We start from the raw sequence: 20,434 nt of genomic DNA, 5'->3' as shown, positions 1-20,434 counted from the left end.
GGGAAGAATGGACTTTTTAAAAGTGGGTAAATTTTAAAAAGTGTTTTCATTTTTAAATTTCACAGTTTAAAGCAAAATCTAATAAACATTAGAGTCTGTGTGTTTGTAATAGTTTTCAGTAATAGTACTATTGTCCCTCATTTTACTCAGGAGTCACTCTTTGGCCTGAAGCATATAATAGTGTAGTTGGGGTGAAAGCTAAGTAGAGATAGACCCTATTTTCTTGGTTTCTAATTATAATACTTGAGCAAGATTGCCTGGCCATCCCTAATAATACATCTATAACATACACCTCTTGGCCACTTTACAGCTGGCATCTCTTCCACTGGAATGGTTTATCTTGCAGGACATTGTCTTCCATTTCTGGGATATGGGGATGGTAGTTTCTAACGCACAGAATTGGTAAATGATCTTAGAGACTTATCTTCACCATCTTGAAGATCCACTTCCCCAATGTAAAAGTCCAAATGCCAGCATTAGCAGGAGGTTTTGGGGAGAAGAAAGATAAATTTGAAACACAAAGCAGTGTCAGCATAAAGTATATTGAATAATTAAGAAGGGATAAACAAATAATGTAAAAACACATCGTTTATAAAATACCCTTTATTTCAACAATTTTTTCTTCTAAGGAAGTTGTAAATAGCACATTTAACTTCAGTAATAGCATTTAAGTTCAGTAATAGCTCTCTAGGAAGAATAACAGGATCCAGGGATCCAGGAACAAAGCATAGGTTAGAGTGCCTTGAAAGGAAAAACCTGGGTTCAAGTTCCTGCTCTAATGTCTACAGTTCAGTGATCCTGAACACCCAGCTGATAATGGGAGGAGCAACACAGGAAAGGGTACACACTGGTTCTTTGACCTGGCTCTCTACCACTAATTTGATGAAGACCTTCCTAATTGCAAAATCTAATAAACTAGCAAGTCATTTAAGACTCTGAGACACACATCTTCATCTGTAAAGAAGGGAAATAATAACTTACATGTGAGCACTATGGAAATTATAAATGGTAGAAAATGCTTTAGATATTATTGGAGCCTCTTTTCCTCCTGAAAACTGATGTTACACATCCTGGTACTCTCCCTCCTGCTTTTCATTTTCTCATTCTCCATAAATCAGTAAAAGTACCCTTGACCTTTTGGGAAAGTATAAAAAACTAAGTAGCACTTGTTTCAATTGTAGATAGTTTCTGAGTGAATTAGTATTAACCAGTATTTTTGTCCACTCACTTTTTTGAAAAGTATCCCATATAGACCCAACATTAACAAAAACACCAAATCTTAACACTACCACATTACCTCAACCATGTTTTTTAAGAAATAAAAATTATAGGCCACCTACATGCTTCTCCCTTCTCTAAAGAGAACCATTGTCCTGAATTTTGTTTAGAACTCCCAAGCCTGTTTTTAAACTTTTACTTTACATGAATATATCCATAAACCATACTTAGTATTGTTTTAAATTATTTTAAATTTACATACAAGATATACAGTATGATGCCATCTAACTTACTTTTTTTTAGATTACTGTTTTGGAGGGTAATTCTTGATTCACTTAATGCTAGCTTCTTCAACTGTACAGCATTCCATTAAATGAATATGGCATAATTCATCCATTTTCATGTTACATTTTATTTCCAGATTTCATTATTATAAACTACTGTGATAAACATTCTGACACATCTCTCTGGCAAATGTGTAGGAATGTTTACAGGGTGGAATTGTTAGTTCATAAGATATGCATGTTTAATTTTAGTAAATGAATATTGCCAATTTCCTTTATAGTGACCCCAGTGCCTGAAATTTCCTGTTGGTTTTCATCATTGCCAACAATTGATATTCAGACTTGTAAAATGTTACCAAATAGATAGTGAATTATAGGATCTTGAGTTTGACCCTGTTGACCCCAATCTTTGAAAAACTTTGATTCCTCAATATTGTTATCTTCTACTTTTTGACTATTTCTTGGTCTCTCTGGTTAGCTTCTCTTCTACCTGCTTCTGTTGGCATTTATGTCATCTTTGCTCATCCTTTTTGAGCAGTCTTGTCCAGGCCACACACTCCACTCACAACTCACTCTTCAATTACCTGTATTCTAGGTTTCACACTCATCCCTATCTGCCAACTAAACATCTTAATGGGGCTTACATGTCCCATAAGCACCTAAAATCCATGTCTGAAAAGGATCTCACTTTTTCCCTCAATTTCTTCTTCTATATTCTTACTGTTTAATGATACCGTCAAAAACAATATTTTATGCCAAAACCCTGGACATCACTAACTTTTCCTTCTCCGTTCGCTGTTCCACTTCCTTCCAACACAGTCAGCTGATGTAGGTCCCAGCTTCTTACTCTCTCATGTGTATCTTGCTCTCCTTTCCATACTTACTACTGTTGTCCTTACCGCTTGCAGGTTATGTTGATAAGAAGCAAGCACCCTGGAGTCAGACACAACTGGGCTTGAATGCACGTTTTCATCACTTACAAGCTGTGTGACCATGGGCCAATTATGATCCTCAAGTGTTCTGTGAAATGGGAGTGGTACTTGCCTCATATGGTTTTTTTAAAGGATTAAATGAGCTAACGGATGCAAAATGCTTACTACACTGTCTGGCACGTATTAAGAGCTCAGTGAGTTATAGTTATTATTCATCAGTTCAACCTGAGTCTCTAATTAGTCTTGGCACCTCCAGTCTTGCTCCCCATTCCCCTTCCCATCACTTTAGTAACACAGTTCTCTCACTTAATCATCCTTCCCTAATTCTCCAATAACTGTCCTTTGCTTACACAAAGCCAAATCCAGACTTTTAGTAAGTAAATCATCTAAGTCTCTTTAATCTGAGCCCCAGCCTCATTCCCAGATTCTACTCACTCTGTTTTACATAAAGTCCCTGAATATTCCATCTTGTTTCATGTCTATGCCTTCAGGCACATAGTATCTTTTGTTTTCTAGGAAACTCATCTTTATCTTTCCCAACTTAGGTGAACATTGTCTTTTCCTCGTACATCGAGAAAGAAATGAGTACTGACTCCTAGGGGTTTATATATTGCTGTTACCGTCATTTCTTGATTTATCTGTCTCCTTTCCAGCCTGCAAAAAATGTGAGAGCAGACTATGTATGTCATATATCCCAATGTGAAGCATAGTTACTGGAGGTAGTAGGCATTCGGTAACTACTAGATTGATAGAAAGAAGGAGGGACACTGGGACTGGCCTTATTTCACATCTTCTCAATAATTTTAAACAGCAGAGACAAATCCGCAAGTCCACTAACATCAGTAAGCTTCCATGAATGTCAAGATGATGATGGAGGATGGCAGGATTACAGGTGGTTTCCTCTAATGTGTGAAAAGGCAAAGTGGTATAAGCACATGTTAAGTAAAATACTAGGGGAGAATTAAAATGTTGAGTTGTTGGTACCTAGGAAAAGATTATAAGCTACATATTTCCTGAATATGCTCGCCCAAGGTACTGCAATAGACAGAAAAATAATCAAGTAGAATACTGACAAACAGAAAAGAATACCCTTTTGTAAAAACACGGTGAATGCTTACCATTTATAACAAGTATTTATAGTGAATGCTTGTGGTAATCACTTCATATGCCATATGTTACTTAATCCTTCTAACAACTATATGAACAAGAAATTCTCAGGCCTAAGGGATCTGAGCCAGATTTAAACCTAGTTCTATTCTTACTTAAAAGCTTATGTTTTAAACTACATCATACTATTGTTGTACATCAAGCCACAGGTTTATACCAGAAATGTGATTTAGTCACAAGGATGAGAGAAAAGTAATGAAAGCATAAGGCAAATCTATGTGAAGAAACTAAAACACTTTAAACCTCCCAGTTTGCAAAGGTGAGGGAAAACCATCCATGTCCTGTCAACTCAGGAATGGTGAACAGTGTCAACACTACCAGGGTCATTTATCAACTCCTTTATCCAGTCAGGAATAAACTAGACAGAATTGAGGGGTGGTCTATAAAAAAAAACTATTTTACCAAAGAAAAATAATAGGTTGGGTAGATTTGGGACATCTAACCAGAATGGTATTTCAATAGAGCTCCTAAGGCAGGTTTTAGTTCGATACATGATTGTGTAGCATGTAAGCCTCCTTTTCAGGTTCTACACCAACAGGCCAACATTGAAATTGTTGGTCCTAGAATCACAGTTCCTTCCACATCTGAGATTTGTAACAGTAATTCACTTGTTTACAAAAAAATGCAGTCCTTCAAGGAGAGAAAAATATGAATTTCATTGGGGGTTGGGTGCCTATGGCCCTTCAGGGAGTAGTATCTACCACCCATCCTTTAAAAGCCCGCTGACTGCTTCGGTATTCATCCACTCAAAAACTCAAGCACCTACCGCCAGCAATTATATTTCAACAGTTGCTTCAATGGACACAAGTTACCATAACATCTAACAAAACCGTGAAGAGGCGATTTACATAGGGAAAAGCATGGAATTTAAAACTAACCAGAACTTATATTTTGACAGAGAATTCAAATACAAGTTCTTCCCCTTAATATAAAATGGGGGAAAGTTACTTTTTGCATGTATATAGTTTGCTTGCTTCTTTGATCTCTTTGAGGAAAAAAATCCAATACTAGAAAACATTTTAAACTTCTTCCTTAGCAAACACACAGGTTCTCAATTTTGGATGCACCTTAGAGTCACTGGGGTAGTCTTTAAAAAAAAAAAAAAGAACCTGACTCCAAATCATTTAAATCAGAACTTGCAGGTGGGCCTGGGCATTGAGGTTGTGTGTTTTTAGAATAGTTCCCCTGGGATTCTAACACACAACCAGGGTTAAGTCTTTGACTTAAAAGGATTCAGTTATCTATCTTAAATAGAGACCAATGGTGCAGCACTGCGACTAGTGATGAACACTGGCTGTAGGTCATGTCTAGAAGTAACCATTGCCGATCCCTACCTAATGTCCCCTTTCTTGTCATGATTAAAAGGGATGCTAGGCTGTAGAAAACAGAGCCCTTCAGGTAGTTAGTGTGTACCAGTCTCCTCATACTGTTTGAAAGATGAGAAACAACTACTGAGTGACAATCTTTGTAGTAACTTAATTCCATTGGACATGTTACCTGGGTGGTTGGTTGCTAAAGACATGAAGGATGGACAGATTCACTGCCAACTAATGCCACAATGAAAGGCAACTGAGAAAAGTTAGAGGGTGGTCTTCCAGTCATCTGCTTCCTACAAGGCCAGTCACAACCATTCCTGACAAACTATGGGGGGGAAAAAACACAAAAATTAGGTATGAGAAATCCATTTAGATATGAGAAATCCATTTGACATAAAATATACTGGATCTGTGTTCTTTTGAGGAAATTCCTGAAGCCCAACAGAGAGGGGCAAGGGGAAGAGGAATGGGAATACTTCAGATCAACAGGGAAGGGGTAAAAAATCTGTGAGCCTTTGCGGGTGACCTGAAAGTTAATAGTACTTTATTGCTATTTTCTACAATCTGTAGAGCAATATTAATATTTACAGCAAGTTTAACAAGAATTTGAATATCCACTATGTATTTTCCTAGTCACTATACCTTTATACTAAAATGTACCCAGTGTAAATCCTGAAAATTTCATACATCACATTAGAAATGGATTTACATGAGTCTGAACCAAAGCATTAAACATTTAACTTCATATTATAGACATTTCTCAGAAAAATGCTGTGAAACTGAATGCTTGAAGTAACAAGTAGGCTCTTGAAATAAAACTTTTAAGTTATAAAAAAAATTACAAGTGAAGCAATTGGCTTATTCTTCGGTCCTTTTCAATGAACATCTGAACAAATAATGTAAACAGTGTAATAATGCTAGCTCAATGTGTTTCTGAATACTTCCATTACTGTTATTAATGCATAGTAATTTTTTTTACTGTTAATAAAGGGAGGAATTAGTATTTAGTATTCCATAGTTCAGAACTTAAAAGGATCTGGGAGACAGGTCTGTTATAAATGGCCCCCTTTTCATTTAGAAAGCAATCAAACAGCAGAGTGACTACTTGAAGGCCAAAAGGTAGTTCAAAAGATGAGAGGTGGTAGCTAAGTTAGTTATTAATCACTAAGGAAGAAACACCAGAGTTCTGAGAGAACACTAAAAAACCCAGGTCCTATCCCACTTACAATGAGACATCAAGCACTAGAAAATGGACCTAGTAAACTTACAGAGCAAAGTAAACTAGTGGCAAGTTTACAAAAACCCAGTGTTAAGAAACCATAGTTGTGATTAGTCAAGTGTAATGACTGGCTCAAAGCAAACCATGGGATCCAGAACATATTCCAAAATTCTCTTTACTCCTATTGTTATTGAGGCCTAGCTGGAGATTCAGCAACAGAAAAATCTTTGTATAACAGATAAAAAAATTTCCATCATTATTCATCACCAATTTGTTTTCAATTAGGAAGTTATACCACTTGTATGAAATAATAGACCCTTAAAGGAGACACAAAGAAAAGCCTGATATAAAAAATGTGAGAAGTACACTAGTTTTGTTAGAGCGCCAAGTATCAACTTTTCTTTTGCTGCAAGAGCCTTGAAACAAAGCCTATATTGTTTTTGGCACATAGAACTCTATAAAGAGCACTAAAGATTAAGATGCCAAGCTTGCCTATAGTTGATAATTTAGTAAAGTTCTAATTTAAATAGTACCATTTTTTTCTTTCTTGCTACAATCCCAAGATGGCATCACTTCAAAGGCAAGTGGATAAACTGAGAGGCTGGAAACCTTTAAACCCTCTTTCCTACAACATGCTGCTCCCTTTCCTTCTGCCCATTACTATATCATAAGAGGAGTATGTCCCTCTATGGAGGTAGCAGTGTTAAATAGGCTGTATAATCTAGAGCATGTGAGAGTCTTCTGCAGGAGCATTCTTCTCTTCACAACCTCCTCCACACTACCAATACTTTATTCCTCTTGTAGGATGCATACTGAAAGGTGAAAGTGCAATTCAATAAAGGATAACCTTTTCCAAAATGTTTTATTGCTACAAATTGTGAGATTTCCAACCATCAAAACCTTAAGGTTTCAGCTCCCTATGGTGCAATGTAGCCATTTCCTAACACTTTGTTTTGGCAGTGGATTCGGCAAAGTTAGGTCTAGCAGAATGGTCAGAAACTCTATCCGTAACTTAAAGAAGAGGAGCATGAGCCAGAACGAGAAGACAACCTTCCATCTGAAAGGTCAGTCTTTCTTGGAATTCTCTTAAGTAATTTCAGAATTTAAGGCTGGTAATTACTAAGACAAGTATATACGTATCTTGTAAGAAAATCCAACACTTCACTTGTTATTTTTTTCTAAACAGATGCTATACGTGGCAACTAGAATATTCCTAGAAATTGTGCAGAAGTGAGACTTCCCTGAATTTATCACAACCTACCTGAATCTAGACCACATTTCCCTGGTCTCTTCTAATAATCACAGCTTTCATTTCACAGCTCTAACAGCAACACACCATGGAGGACAAACAGCACTATGAAAAACAAGGGCCTGATAAAACCCAGGGCCCGATAAAACCCATGGAAAAGCTATTCACTAATGCCGGGACTACTTATGGTCATGCTATTAAAGATCACACTTTATTCTTGTGCATAATACAGAAAAATGTTGAAAATGTATGATTCAACTATCTAAAGTTGAGTAAACTAACCTACTCAGACTTTAATTTTTAAATGAGAAATGACAAGAGTAGTAAATATGAAGAAAAACAAAAAGAACTTTACTTTCCTATGATAATACAGGTCAAGGGACCCTTTCTTCTCAAAAAGGGTTGATAACACCAGTTCTTAGCAATAAACATAAGGCACTTGTTTAGATTACAACATCACTGCATTCTCTTTTCCACTTGTTTTTCTAACCCTGTTTCCCCCCCACAGTATCATTTGGAATTAATAGAATGAATGAGGCAAATGTGAGATGACCCAGTTGATACTACTCAGGGCAAGAGTACAGTACAATGTTTTAGGGGTGATGTCTGGACATAAAATGGACCCTGTCAAGGTCCCCTGACACCAGACAATGTATCCACTATTGAGTAAACCTGAAAGAAAATAAAATATTTATTCAATAGTTCCAATAAAATTGAGTTGGAATTACAATATATGTGTTAGGAAATTAGCTCCTCACTGGTGGCATCTGCATCGAGAGTTGAGTACTTATGAATATTCATTCTAAGACAATCTACATCATTTGAACATTGTCAAGACAAATATATGAATTCCATTTCAATATACAGTAGAGTTTAAACATAATTCACACATACACCCCCTATCATATGGCTGGTGCCTCCTCCAAACACCTCATTAGTGGCAGAGGTAGCACTAGTGTTCTTTCCCAACAGTAAGAACTTCAGTTGCCACTCACAGGAGAAGCTGAAAAAAATGTTGGGTTTTGTTTTGTGTTTTTTTGCCATCTGTTAAGATGTTCCTGAGACAGGGCCAGTTAATAAAACATAACAAAGCACTGGAATTCAGTTTGTACTTTTCTTTACATCACTCAATTGCTGAGAGACTGGGATGTGGAATGCAGGAATGTACTATGAAAGGTTGAGTTTAGCACAACTGTCCAATCATGAAAGGATCAGGTCTCCTGAAAATTCTCTTTAGAATATACTCTTCATAAAAGTACCACAAAAGGTCAATTACATATACAATTGATTCATTTTACTTAATCTTATTTGCTCAGATCCTGCAAATACAGTGAGAACCTTGAGCCAGAGGCTAGTTCTCAGTGTATAGGTTTAACATTTTAAGGCTCATTTTCTCAATCAAAATAACAGTGCTCAGTTCTCCTTTCAAATTATGAATTACAAATTACATTCATAGTGCCTGCGGCCATCCCAGCCCTCAGTGAAGTCTCTGCCGGAGAGGCCCTGCACCTGCACTGCGGAACTCCCTGACACCAGCACCAGACCATTCTGCAGAGCTCCAGTCTGCACTAGCCTTCCAGCACACTACAGCGCCTCTGGCTTGCACCTCTGTTTCCACCTGTACATTTCCACAGAAGCCCAACACAGATTAGTTGAAATATTCACACAACTGTTTTTCAAAACAATTTATTGCATTATATTTGGTACCTCATTTTGACAACAAAAAGGAAATTACATCTGTAACTGCAGGAAAAAGAAGCTGGTCTGTTATTGAAAAAAAAATCTTGGGCCCTTTAAAAATTACAAAGTCTCGGGCTTGCCTGAAACAACTGAGCAAGAAATATATTCTTAGAAATGTAGGGCTTCAAGTATTACAAACCTGTGACACTGTGGAAAAATTCCAGAGGTATCTAAACTGCAGCACTTTTTTTCTGCATATCGTGAACAAGGCCTGCTGAGGTTTTTTAACTATTAGTCTCTTGATCAGTCATAGAATGGTAGTCAGGAGTTCTGCTCTTTAACTTCAAGCCATGGTAGATTTCCGTTTTTCACTCTGGGGTGAAAAAATTCATGCTTGCTAATTGGTGCCATATCACAGTGCATTTGGTTCTTGCATTACAGTTTTAACAAGTTTGGCCAAAACAATGCTAAAAGATTTGCATTGTTATTTTAGTTCTTCAAGTTTTAGTTATAACTGAGATTGTTCCAACTGATTCCTTCAGTTAAAAACTGTGGTACAAGAACACCAAACTGATCATGTACAGTGAATTTTGGAAACACAAGCGTATTTGAACACCCTCTCTAGGTTTCATAGAATCCTGCTTGGTATCTATTTGTCCCAGCTTCTACAACATCAAGCATCTGTTGTAGGTTTCTCTGTAAATAGTGATTCACATTTGCATACTTCCTATGGCCAGAATCAACCCCGTAACAAAACCAGTCAGATGCTAAAGCCCCAACAACTCTTTGTGCTCAGTGAAAGAATCCAGTGCTAAAACAGCATTTATGCTGTCTGAGATATAGTAAAATCTCACAAGACAAATTTAAAGTAATATTTCTGCCACACACCTGCTTTGTTAGCTGTAACAGCCTCCAGATTTTATATAAATTAGTTTAAAAACATGGGTGGGTAGGTAGGAAGAAGATAGGCATTCTTTTTTAACCACTCAATTTTAGCAGCTTTTAATTTTTTTAAGAAACTGAACCTATATCCTGTAATATGTTAGGTATTTTATATATACTTTTTCAGCAGGATAAAAAAACGTAAAACACTATTTGAAGGCAAAAACATTTACTCTTCTCGTTCTGTGTAAGTCAGAGCAATGCAGCAGGTGCGTGACAAAAATATTATATACTAGATATGGTCCAAAGTCATTCCATTTGCTTGTTTAATGATGTTCAAATTTCATTGGCCAGTTCTTCAGTTTCCGCAGAACTATCTCCATTAACTGTGATCTTCATATCCTCTTCATATCCAGGAGGCATAAAAGCCAAAGCATAAGGGAAAAGCTTATGACAATTTGCTCTATAAACTTCAGCAGCTTCTTTACAGTCTCCTAGGCTACCGTCACACAAGGCTTCTAATACCTCCATACATGTCTAAAGAAAAAAAAAGGTCATGTTATAGCTTGTCCAAAAGAAAAGTTTTTACTGTGAATCTGATCTTTTGTTATCAAAAGATTTCTGAAATAAGAGGCCAATGTACAAACTTAAGATAAACAAAACATTTCCTCCCACATATATATTCCATTAGAATGAGTTTCTTCAGAATTGCAGGGTTTATACAAAGGATGAATGTTTAAGCAGGGCCAGGACTAAGGTTAGGCAAACAAGATGTATAAGGTGCTACATTTAAAGTGACGCTCACTTTCAGCAAGTGCTGGATCCCAGGTGACAACCTCACCTCGGCCTAGACTGGCCCTGTATATAAAAGTCAAAATTTGCATGCCCACATCGATTACTGCACTTAAGCCTTTTAATTGTTTTGGAGGCTGAGAACCAAACATTGTTTTTCAACCTTGATTTCACACTAAAGAGAACCTTAAGGTATATCCAATAACCAGGAAAGAGAGTCTCAAAGGCAAAGGGCATATATGCAAAAAAACCCACAAGTACTCAGGAAAATTGATAATTCTTCCAACTAAGCCCCCAAGTACATCTGCTTCTTATATTTCTAAATGATTGGTGTTGACTTGCATTTCTCATGTTTTCTTTCTTCATCTTTTCACTTGGAAAACACTGTCATTTCCAGATATATATCCCTATAAACTTTGCAAGTCTGGAAAAGCTCTGATCTAAATGCTGCATTAATTAGCAACCAACGAGTCTAATTTTTCCTTAAAGATATTTCCTTCACTTGCTATTAAAAAAAAAAAATTTAACTTTCAGCAAATGCTTTTTTTTTTTTAAATCTGGCTGCTCATCATACAAGGTAGCTTTCCTTCTGTTTTTGGTCTAAACTAGAATCTGTATTTTGCAACACATCCATACTATCTTTCACTCTACTTAATCTCTTGTTATATTACAAGCTATAAAATGAGTACTTAAATTCAACCCATGGTAGATACACCTTAAATATCAGAATCTTCGCTGAGACCACAGCTTGCTCAGAAATGTGAGATATGAATTGAAATCCAAAATTAACCATGAAATGTATACATGATTTTACTACAACATATTTCTAAAAAAACCTAGTGTAACAGGTGTTGAACTAGTTATTAAATGCCAAGTGCTCGACTACATGTGTGCACAAACACACAATCCTCATAAATTTAAGATAAGGTAAGTTTCTGACACAGAATCATAATGGTTTGAAGAACAGTATGCGTAAATAACAAAAAAAATATCATTTGTGACAGTTGTTCTCTGGATGAAAACAGGAACAAAAAGTAGTCAGGTGCTTGTACAGAGAGGTTATAAAAAACTCTTTACCTGGAGGTTTCTGTTACTGAGGGATTCGTCAAGTGTTGTTGCCAACTCTATAGCTCGCTTCTGACTAGAAGGATCTAAATAATACACCATTTTGGCAGCTAAATGAGAAGAAAAAAGAACATTTGTTTTATTTCAAGGTAAAACCAGCATCTTATCCTCCATCCATTCAAATATAAACACAAGTTATATGTGCACAAAGAGTGTGGCACTTTATTAGAAAAATGAGAATAGCCACTTGAAACATTGTATTTTTTTAAAATTGTAGATGGTAGACCAGAAACAGTCTAACTAGAAGGTGAAGGCCTAAGAGGGGTGGAGGCAGGGTGGATGGAGGCGAAGGGGGCGGGGGGGGTAATGGGGGACATCTATAATAGAGTCAACAATAAAAATTTTAAAAAGAATGATTAAGGTAAGAGAGACTACAAAGAAATGCAAATATTCTAACAGGATGCCTTTCGTGGCAGGACCATGGGTAGTTTTCTTTCAAAATTTAGCATAATTTGGGGTTTAGGGGAATACCCAACTCTGATGGTCTGAGCCAAAATCTGAATTCAGAATTGCACAAAGGCATACAAAGCTGCTGGGTTTCTTAGCCAGGTATTTTAAAGCACCCTGCTAAAGCACCAGCCATGCGATCCCATCAAGTCCAGAATTTGGCTTATAGCACAGACTCTTGCCAGATGACCCTTGCCTGTGAGATGGTTTCAGGTGTGTATAGTACTATCAAGTCTGCAATCTTACATAAACGAGAAATGGAAGATGATGGTCACATCCAAGTTAATTTTAAGGCCACACTGATGGGAGAAAGAAGTAGAAAGCTCCTCCTTTATCGCATGTAATATATATAACTAAATTCAGTTATACCTGCTTCTCTGTAATGCCTATGTTGAACCAGGAGAAACTACTGACCTCGATTCAAAGTCAAAATTTTGTCTAGGAAATTTAAAATTGTATGGGAAGCATATTTAAGCTGCCTGTTTTCATGGATTAAAATGTGACATACATACACTGCCTCTTCCATGCAAAAAATGTGTAATTTTGTTACTGACCCATTAAAATAAAAAATAAAGTTGTGTTAGGTGGTCAAGATAAGGACACAATTACCTGATAATCTGTGTGGCAATGAATCAGAATTCCTTTTCAGAAAAGTCTCATTAAAATTCTTTGGATTCGTTGCTCCAAAAAGACGATTCATTTCTTGTTTTAATACTGTTCTAACCGCATCAGGTAAATCTTTACTGTCACACACTGCTGAACAAATGAAAAACAAACTCCATTAGCAGGCAGAAAGTTTGTAGGAGTTAAAACAAATCTTCTGACAATTCAACATTTAAAGAGCTTACCTATATTAATTTAAAGAATTTAAATTTAAATGTGTCAGCGGAGTAATCTAATGAGTTTCTAAAGGCACTCAAAGACATTTCACTGACAGATCATTTATTTCCAGAAAACAGAAAGCAAAGTAGATGACAAAAGACGTAGTTCCACAGCCTTATAAACTCCTAGGTGTCACTCCTATCAACTTTAAAGGGAGTCTGCAAAGCAGGGACTTGAAGGCACCTACCTGGTAATTAATGTCACAGCAAATAGTGCTGAAGACAACAGAATTTTCCTCACCATCTCCATCTTCTTCTATACCCAAGTAAGGTATTACAAACTTATCAGTATTATAAGAAAACATGGTTAACTTCTTTGACCTTTATTTTCAGGGGCTATGTGAACTGAGCTATCACTAAGGAATAAATTCCAAAGGACAACCAAAGTATTTTCCTGTAATGAATACATGTAGCCATCATATTCCCAGGCCTTGGGATTTGGAGAGAGAAAAGCTGACCCCCACCTCTCTGGACTGAATCCTAGTTATGCTTGTTTCATTGCAGGCATACCCCAGCAATGTCGCAAGTTCAGTTCCAGACCACTGCAATAAAGTGAATATCACAATAAAGCAAGTCACACAAATTTTTTGGTTTCCCAATACATACTAAGTTATGATTATACTATATTAGTCTATTCTATTAAGTGTGCAATAGCATTGTCTAAAAAAATGTACATGTCTAAATTTAAAAAATATTTTATTGCTAAAAAATGGTAACTATTATCTGAGCCTGTTGCAAAAAAGGTGCTGATGGACTTTCTCAATGAAGAGTTGCCACAACTTTCAATCTGTAAAAAATGCAGTATTTGCAAAATATAATAAAGCAAAGGACAAAAAATGAGGTACACCTGTATTATTTTGGTATAGAGACAAAGTCTGAATCTTTGAGCCAGACAGACTTGTGTATGGACCTAGGTTTGGACAAATAAAAACTTCTTTGGCTTGGATGGGCGTGGCTCAGCCGTTGAGCATCGACCTAGGATCCAGGCGATCGGGGTTCGATTCCCAGTCAGGGCACATGCCCGGGTTGCGGGCCTGATCCCTGGTCAGGGGCGTGCAGGAGGCGGCTGATCAATGACTCTCTCATCATTCATGTTTCTCTCTCTCTCCCTCCCTCTTCTTTCCTCTCTCTGAAATCACTAAAGATATATTTAAAAAATAAAAATAACCTCTCTGAACCTATTTCTTAATCTATAAAATCGAAGTGATATCCAACCTAGAAGAAGGATGACAGTAAGGAAAGGATAAATTATATAATATATAATAGATATTCAATAATAGATATATAATAGATATCCAATAAATTATAGTTACTATTTTTGTCATAGATTGAAAACATAAGTGGATTTTTCTTTGGTTAGGAACTATGGTGGTGGCTTTCAAACTTTGCCTACAACCAAGTGTTTGTACTTGGATGAATATGTATCCTAGATACACAAATTATGTGAAGCTAGTTTCACAGAATACTGATCCTTACTTTGTGCAACGCAGGCTGGTATTTTCTACTTTATTTTTATTTTAGGTTCAAATGCTGGTAACAACCCACTAAATTGCTTCCACTGTCTTAACAACAGATCACTACCCTACGTTTAAAAAACACTGAACTCTTGAGTAGTAACTAAGTAATATGTTCTACACATAAGTAGTAAGTGAATAATTGATTGATATGCCCTTTGTTGGTTAAACAGCATCTCTCTATGATCCTATAGAACTTCATGGTTCAAATAAATGAGCTACTAGTTAAAGAATTTAGCTTTACAGTCATTATGGCTGTACTTTCAAAACTTGGTTTAAGGAATCCTGTGGGGTATAACAAAGATGCCCCAATTTTGTGTCTCTGTTTAAGTACACACCTGTTCTTAACAAAGCTATTAAGCAGTCCACCCAACTTCTTGAAGGTTTTTTGAAGACACAGTGCATCTTTATCAATACAAATTATCACTGCTTTCATCACTTAAATTTAGTCAAAGTAAGGATCTCTTTGTAAATGTCTTTCTGACAATGTCAGCTGAACACCTGGAGAAATGGGAATAGCTAAGATGCATTTAATTTTCTGAAACAACTGTTGCAAGAAAATAGTCACATGTTCATTAATCCACACTTATCACAAATCCATTTAGAAATGCAATTTTTAATGCATTTAAAGGAAAGTCTCTAATTCCATGGCACTTATATGTACTACTTTACTATCTTTCACAAAAGAATTGATTGTGTAAAACCAAAGTGTGGCCCTGGCCAGGTGGCTCTGCAGTTGGAGCACTGGTCCATGAACTGAAGGGTCCTGGGTTCGATTCCCGGGATCAAGGGCATGTACCTGGGTTGCAGGTTCCATCTCCAGCCCCGGTTGGGGCCAGTGCGGAAGGCAACCAATCGATGTGTCTCTCTCTCATCCATGTTTCTCCCTCATCTCCCTCGAAGCCCCTTTCCCTCCACTCTCTTTAAAAATCAATGGAAAAAATATCCTTGGGTAAGGATTAACCAAAAGAAACAAACAAAAAAAACACAGGAAAAAAACAAAGTGTGTATGTTACTTTCGAAAACTTAAATAGTGTAAGTACATTCCATCCTAATTAAGAATGGATTAAAACTATTATTTCTTGCCTTAAATTTCTGGTTCATGATTTTGGAGTTTTTTTTAATACAAAAAAGAGAATAAAAAGAAACTTCTTTATTTTTTCTAAAAACAGCAATTCCTTCTATTTTGTATAATGTGGTTATATTATTTACTACTTTCTGAATTTAAAAAGACTGAGTAAAAACATTTCTATGACTCCATTTCTGTAACAGGAATAATTTCTTTGACAAGCCCTGGTTGGGGCCAGTGCGGAAGGCAACCAATTGATGTATCTCTCTTACATCAATGTTTCTTTCTCATCTCCTCCCACAGAGATGATTATATATTTAAATATATAATTTAAATAAGGCTTTACTTTTCCTCTGAAGACAAAACAATGTTCTTAATTGGGACAGTTTAGCAAATTTCAAAACAATGATTGGAATGTCTGGTTTAAATCTCCTTATTTTATATAATGTATGAATTCTTATGGGCCTGAGTATTTAGCAGTGAGATAACTAATTTAATAGTATTTCTAAATTCCATAGGTTGTTCTAGAAAAAATTCCATTTCTCCTCCAGTTACTTAAAAATCAAAACAACACTACTTGACTAGAGTACTTTACCTACATTTAAAGCTCTTGTAGTAGATAGAATAATATGAAGACCTGGGCTCTCATCCCTGCCTCACTACTATTATCTGTTATCTTGAATAAGTAATTTAATCTTTAAGGGTCCCAAATTTCTCAACTATAAAATGAGAGAGTTAGCATAAAATTCCACCTTTCATTCTCTAAAATTCTGTAGTTGGACTTTACATTAAAACTAATGTATGGAATTCTCATCAAAATATTTGAAAAGTATGATTGCTTTAAAGCTCTTTTAAACCTACACATATTTAGTAACAAAAATTACATGACTTAAAGGATTGTGCTAAAGACCGATAAATAAGGAGATAACCAGTCCATTTCAAAGAGATTCTTCAATTTCAGAACAATTTACTAACAAGCTTAATATAATAAAATGATTCAAAACTTCAACTTACATGTGTTTTAGAAACAGAAACAAAGGTGATTGTCAAATACCTGAACTGAACAATTCTATATCAAAATTAGTCAACATTTTAGCCTTACGAAGACCTTCCACACAAAGACAAGAACCCTGCTTTTTGCCTCAGCTAATTTAATATGCAACAGCTTTAAAATGATTGAGTTTATGATGGTAAACTACAGATCACTTATACAGTCTCTCTCAACTACTGTAATCAAGTATTTAAGAAATGGAAAACATACCAGTACTAAAGAGTCGAATCATACACTCATGCAGCCAGGGATGACTAGAATCAACAGCAAATGCCCTCTTTACTGATTGTAGCATCAAAAGAAACTTTTCTATAAAAAGAAAAAGTGAGATATATTTTTTTCATTTGATAAAATAAGATGCCCTCTTTTGGAGGACTAAGACCTTACAAATAGAAAAACTAATTTAGAGTCAATCACATCTGAACCACAAAACATATGACTGAAGCCAATGATTTCCTCAGATTAGCAATGTCAGCTATTTCCACACAACCTTCTTTAAGAAAAAAGGTCTTATGAAGTATAAAAAATTTAGATAGCGCTCAACAATATTTGAACTAATGCCGTATCAACAAAGAAAGAAATCTGAAGCCATTTCATTTCCTAACCTCCTTTAATCAAAATAAAGGGATTTTTCCTCACTACTTAGAAAACGTAATTATTTATATGCTTAAAACTATCTCCTTTCTTGCATTTCCTGACATGTGTAAGGATCTGTTCCTCTCCTGTCAATCCCCTGGCTCTTCTTCCCCCTGAAAGGTAGAGTTTTCAGTGATATTCTAGTCTCTGTCTACACTATTTGTCACTCATACCCCCATGTTCCCAAACTTCAGCAGTGCTTCCACCTGTTGAATGGAAGTTTGCACCAGAATTCTCACCATACTTCTACCATCTATGATTACGTCTTTATAAGACTCCCCTAATTTGGTCCATTTTCCAAATACCAAATTCAAAACCCCAGGCTTCTCTGACCCTTTCTTTTCCCTTACCCTCAACACTCAGAAAGCTAAAAACACTGCCATGCCCTTTGTCACGACCCATTTCACTCTCCTGCAATGGACTGCTAATGCAGAGAGCGCTTCAGAGGTCAGAACACAGCCAAGAAGCCAAGTGAATGGAATTTAGATCTCCCTTCCCCACTTTAATCAGAACAGCTATTACATTTTACACTTTGGGAATGATTTAGGAGTACTGGTTAAAAGGAAGCAGTAGTAACTGTTAAAAGTTTAAAATTACTGGACTATTTACTAAACTTATTTTCCAAATTATAACACAATCATTGTGGAAAATAGAAAATATAATAGAAAATATTTTAGGCATTCAAATTCCACCTAGAGATAACCTCTGTTTTATCTATTTCTTCCTGGCCACTTTTCTACTGTACATATTCATTAAAGTATCTTATTAAAATGAAAATCAAGCTATAGTTAGTTTTGTGTCCTATTTTCAAACAATAGTATATGGCAACTTTTCTCCAACATTATAAGTTACTTTTGATAAACATGATTTTTAATGGATACTCTATAGAGGTACCATTTTATTCAATTTAGTTACACTGTCTGAAGACAACCTTCTATTGGATCTTACTAACCAGTTTCCCTTCCCTTCAATATGTATCACCCTCATAATTTTTTTTTTTCAATAAACCATTTGGATTACACCAATTCAATCCCATAGAATCTTTTTAGTATCTACTATAGATAGTATAAGCAACTATACTGCTCAGGCAGTATAGTCAATCTCAACATTATTTACACTTGTGTTTTCTTAACAAAGCTTCTTCCCTTCTATGCATCTTTCCTTTTAGAAATATGAGCCATCCTTCAAGATATACCTCAAGCATCACTTCTATTTTTAACAACAGCTAATAATAACTAACATTAATGCTTACTGTGTACCACACACTATTCTAAGTTCAACATGTATTAATTATACACACACACACACACACACACACACAGAGGAGTTACTATATCTGACCCTAATCCTAGTTATGCATGTACATCTATTGTTGATTTTAATGTCCAAGAAGAGATAATCATATCCTTGTACCTCTCCACAACATTTTGTGCATAGCAGGCATTTCTGGGAGGAAGCTGAATTGGCATTTGCCAAAAAATCCTACAGTGGTGAGGTTGTCGGAGTTGGGAGACTATATCTAAGAAATACAATGATCAATGTTATCAGGGCCGCTATATCCTAATTGCCTACCTTTCCTAAAGTAAATCTCAAAGGCAAAAAGATGAGTTTCTATCTTGTTCTTCACCAAGTTCTTCAACGGTGTTAAAAATTTAATAGCTTCTTCCAATGGAGTTTCAACCTAACAAAAGTAAAAGATATTATACAAATGGAAACAAGATTTGGGGGGAGATGTGATGTTACTCTTTTTATTAAAAACACTTAAAAAAAATCACTTACCTGTCACCCAGGTATAACTGTCATATTTTAAATTTCCATAATCTAAAGAAGGAAGATTTTGAACTCTAAAACTCTTCACTGGTTTTTAACCATAGAGACTGTATTATTTCTGGATAGAAACTATCCAAGTAAAGAGGAAGATACAATAGAACCAGGGAAAGAAAGACAGTAAAAGAAACAGGTAAGATAACCAAAGGGGGGAAAAAGAGGGGAGATGTGAAACAGGATAAAGAGGGGTAAGAACACTGTAGAGAACATTACAGAATGAGTGAATATTGTTTTTCAATTCAAAAAAGTGAGCATAACCAAGCTATTAAAAAAAAGTACAATATCCATTCTGTTTTGCTTTGTTCCACTACAATTTCTTTAGAAGTCCTTATTGTTCAAATGCCATATTAATGGTGAGATGGAATTTGAAAAGATTTCTATTTATAGAACTCTATCTCTACCACCTTTTAGTAATTACATAAATATCATATGAATCACATACTTATAATCATTACTGGGCAGGTATAATGTTTACTATGTAACTGTACTACTGTTATACTCTTAAACTGAATATTGAGACAAGACTATTCTCTGTAGACTGGGGTGAGGGTGGAGAACACCATATTTATCAGAAGAGCACTGAACATCCAGGTCCTGTATTTCTCCTCTCTCATGAGAGGCAGTAACAATTTATCCTCAAGGGAATGTGGATTTGCCATATCTGCCCAACATGCATCTCCCAGTACAGTAACTGTAGTTTCACCAACACAGACTGGCCAAGGAAATTATTTCACAGCATTTAAAAAAAAAAAAATTAAGCAATGAAGTGTTATCTATGGGAGTTACTTTGTACCAGCGTGTGAAGCAGCTGGCATTATTCTGAATACATGCTCTAAACCAGAAATCAGTACATGGCACTGCAACTATAACAGCTACAGATACTATGAAATAAAGGAAGAAATAGGGGCCCTCATAAGTATGTCTTTCTGACACATTTGTAAATATTTTACTTCTTATTCCCATAATTCTAAGTTCTACTGAATTGGAATTTGTGGTATACAGTGGAGAAATGTCTACCAGAGAAAGGAAAAGAACTGGAAAATGAAATTGCCACTGGTCTATATCAAGCTTTTCATGACTCTAGGGGTATAGACTGAAACGAGGATCACTGAGATATGGCTGCTACTAAAAAATGGAAAGAGCCC

General features: G+C 35.9%; 1 protein-coding gene across 2 annotated transcripts in view; it reads right to left on the bottom strand.

Moving 5' to 3' along the window:
• Positions 1-9,055: 9,055 nt before the first annotated feature.
• The window catches only part of NAA15 (N-alpha-acetyltransferase 15, NatA auxiliary subunit), a 69,236-nt gene continuing 57,857 nt past the window's right edge, over positions 9,056-20,434 (bottom strand). The window contains exons 16-20 of one of the 2 annotated variants that reach the window (XM_081136599.1): positions 19,035-19,143; positions 17,037-17,135; positions 12,921-13,067; positions 11,817-11,914; positions 9,056-10,484 (exon numbers count right to left, since the gene is read on the bottom strand). In XM_081136599.1, the coding sequence (XP_080992725.1) occupies positions 10,284-10,484; positions 11,817-11,914; positions 12,921-13,067; positions 17,037-17,135; positions 19,035-19,143 (654 nt within the window). In that variant the 3' untranslated portion in view covers positions 9,056-10,283. The remainder of the gene's footprint in view (positions 10,485-11,816; positions 11,915-12,920; positions 13,068-17,036; positions 17,136-19,034; positions 19,144-20,434) is intronic. The other variant, XM_081136600.1, reaches the window with a different exon arrangement.

Source organism: Miniopterus schreibersii (genome assembly GCF_964146895.1).
Source record: "Miniopterus schreibersii genome assembly, chromosome: 4".
In the NCBI taxonomy this organism is placed as follows: domain Eukaryota; kingdom Metazoa; phylum Chordata; class Mammalia; order Chiroptera; family Miniopteridae; genus Miniopterus; species Miniopterus schreibersii.
This window is presented reverse-complemented; position numbering and strand designations above follow the sequence as displayed.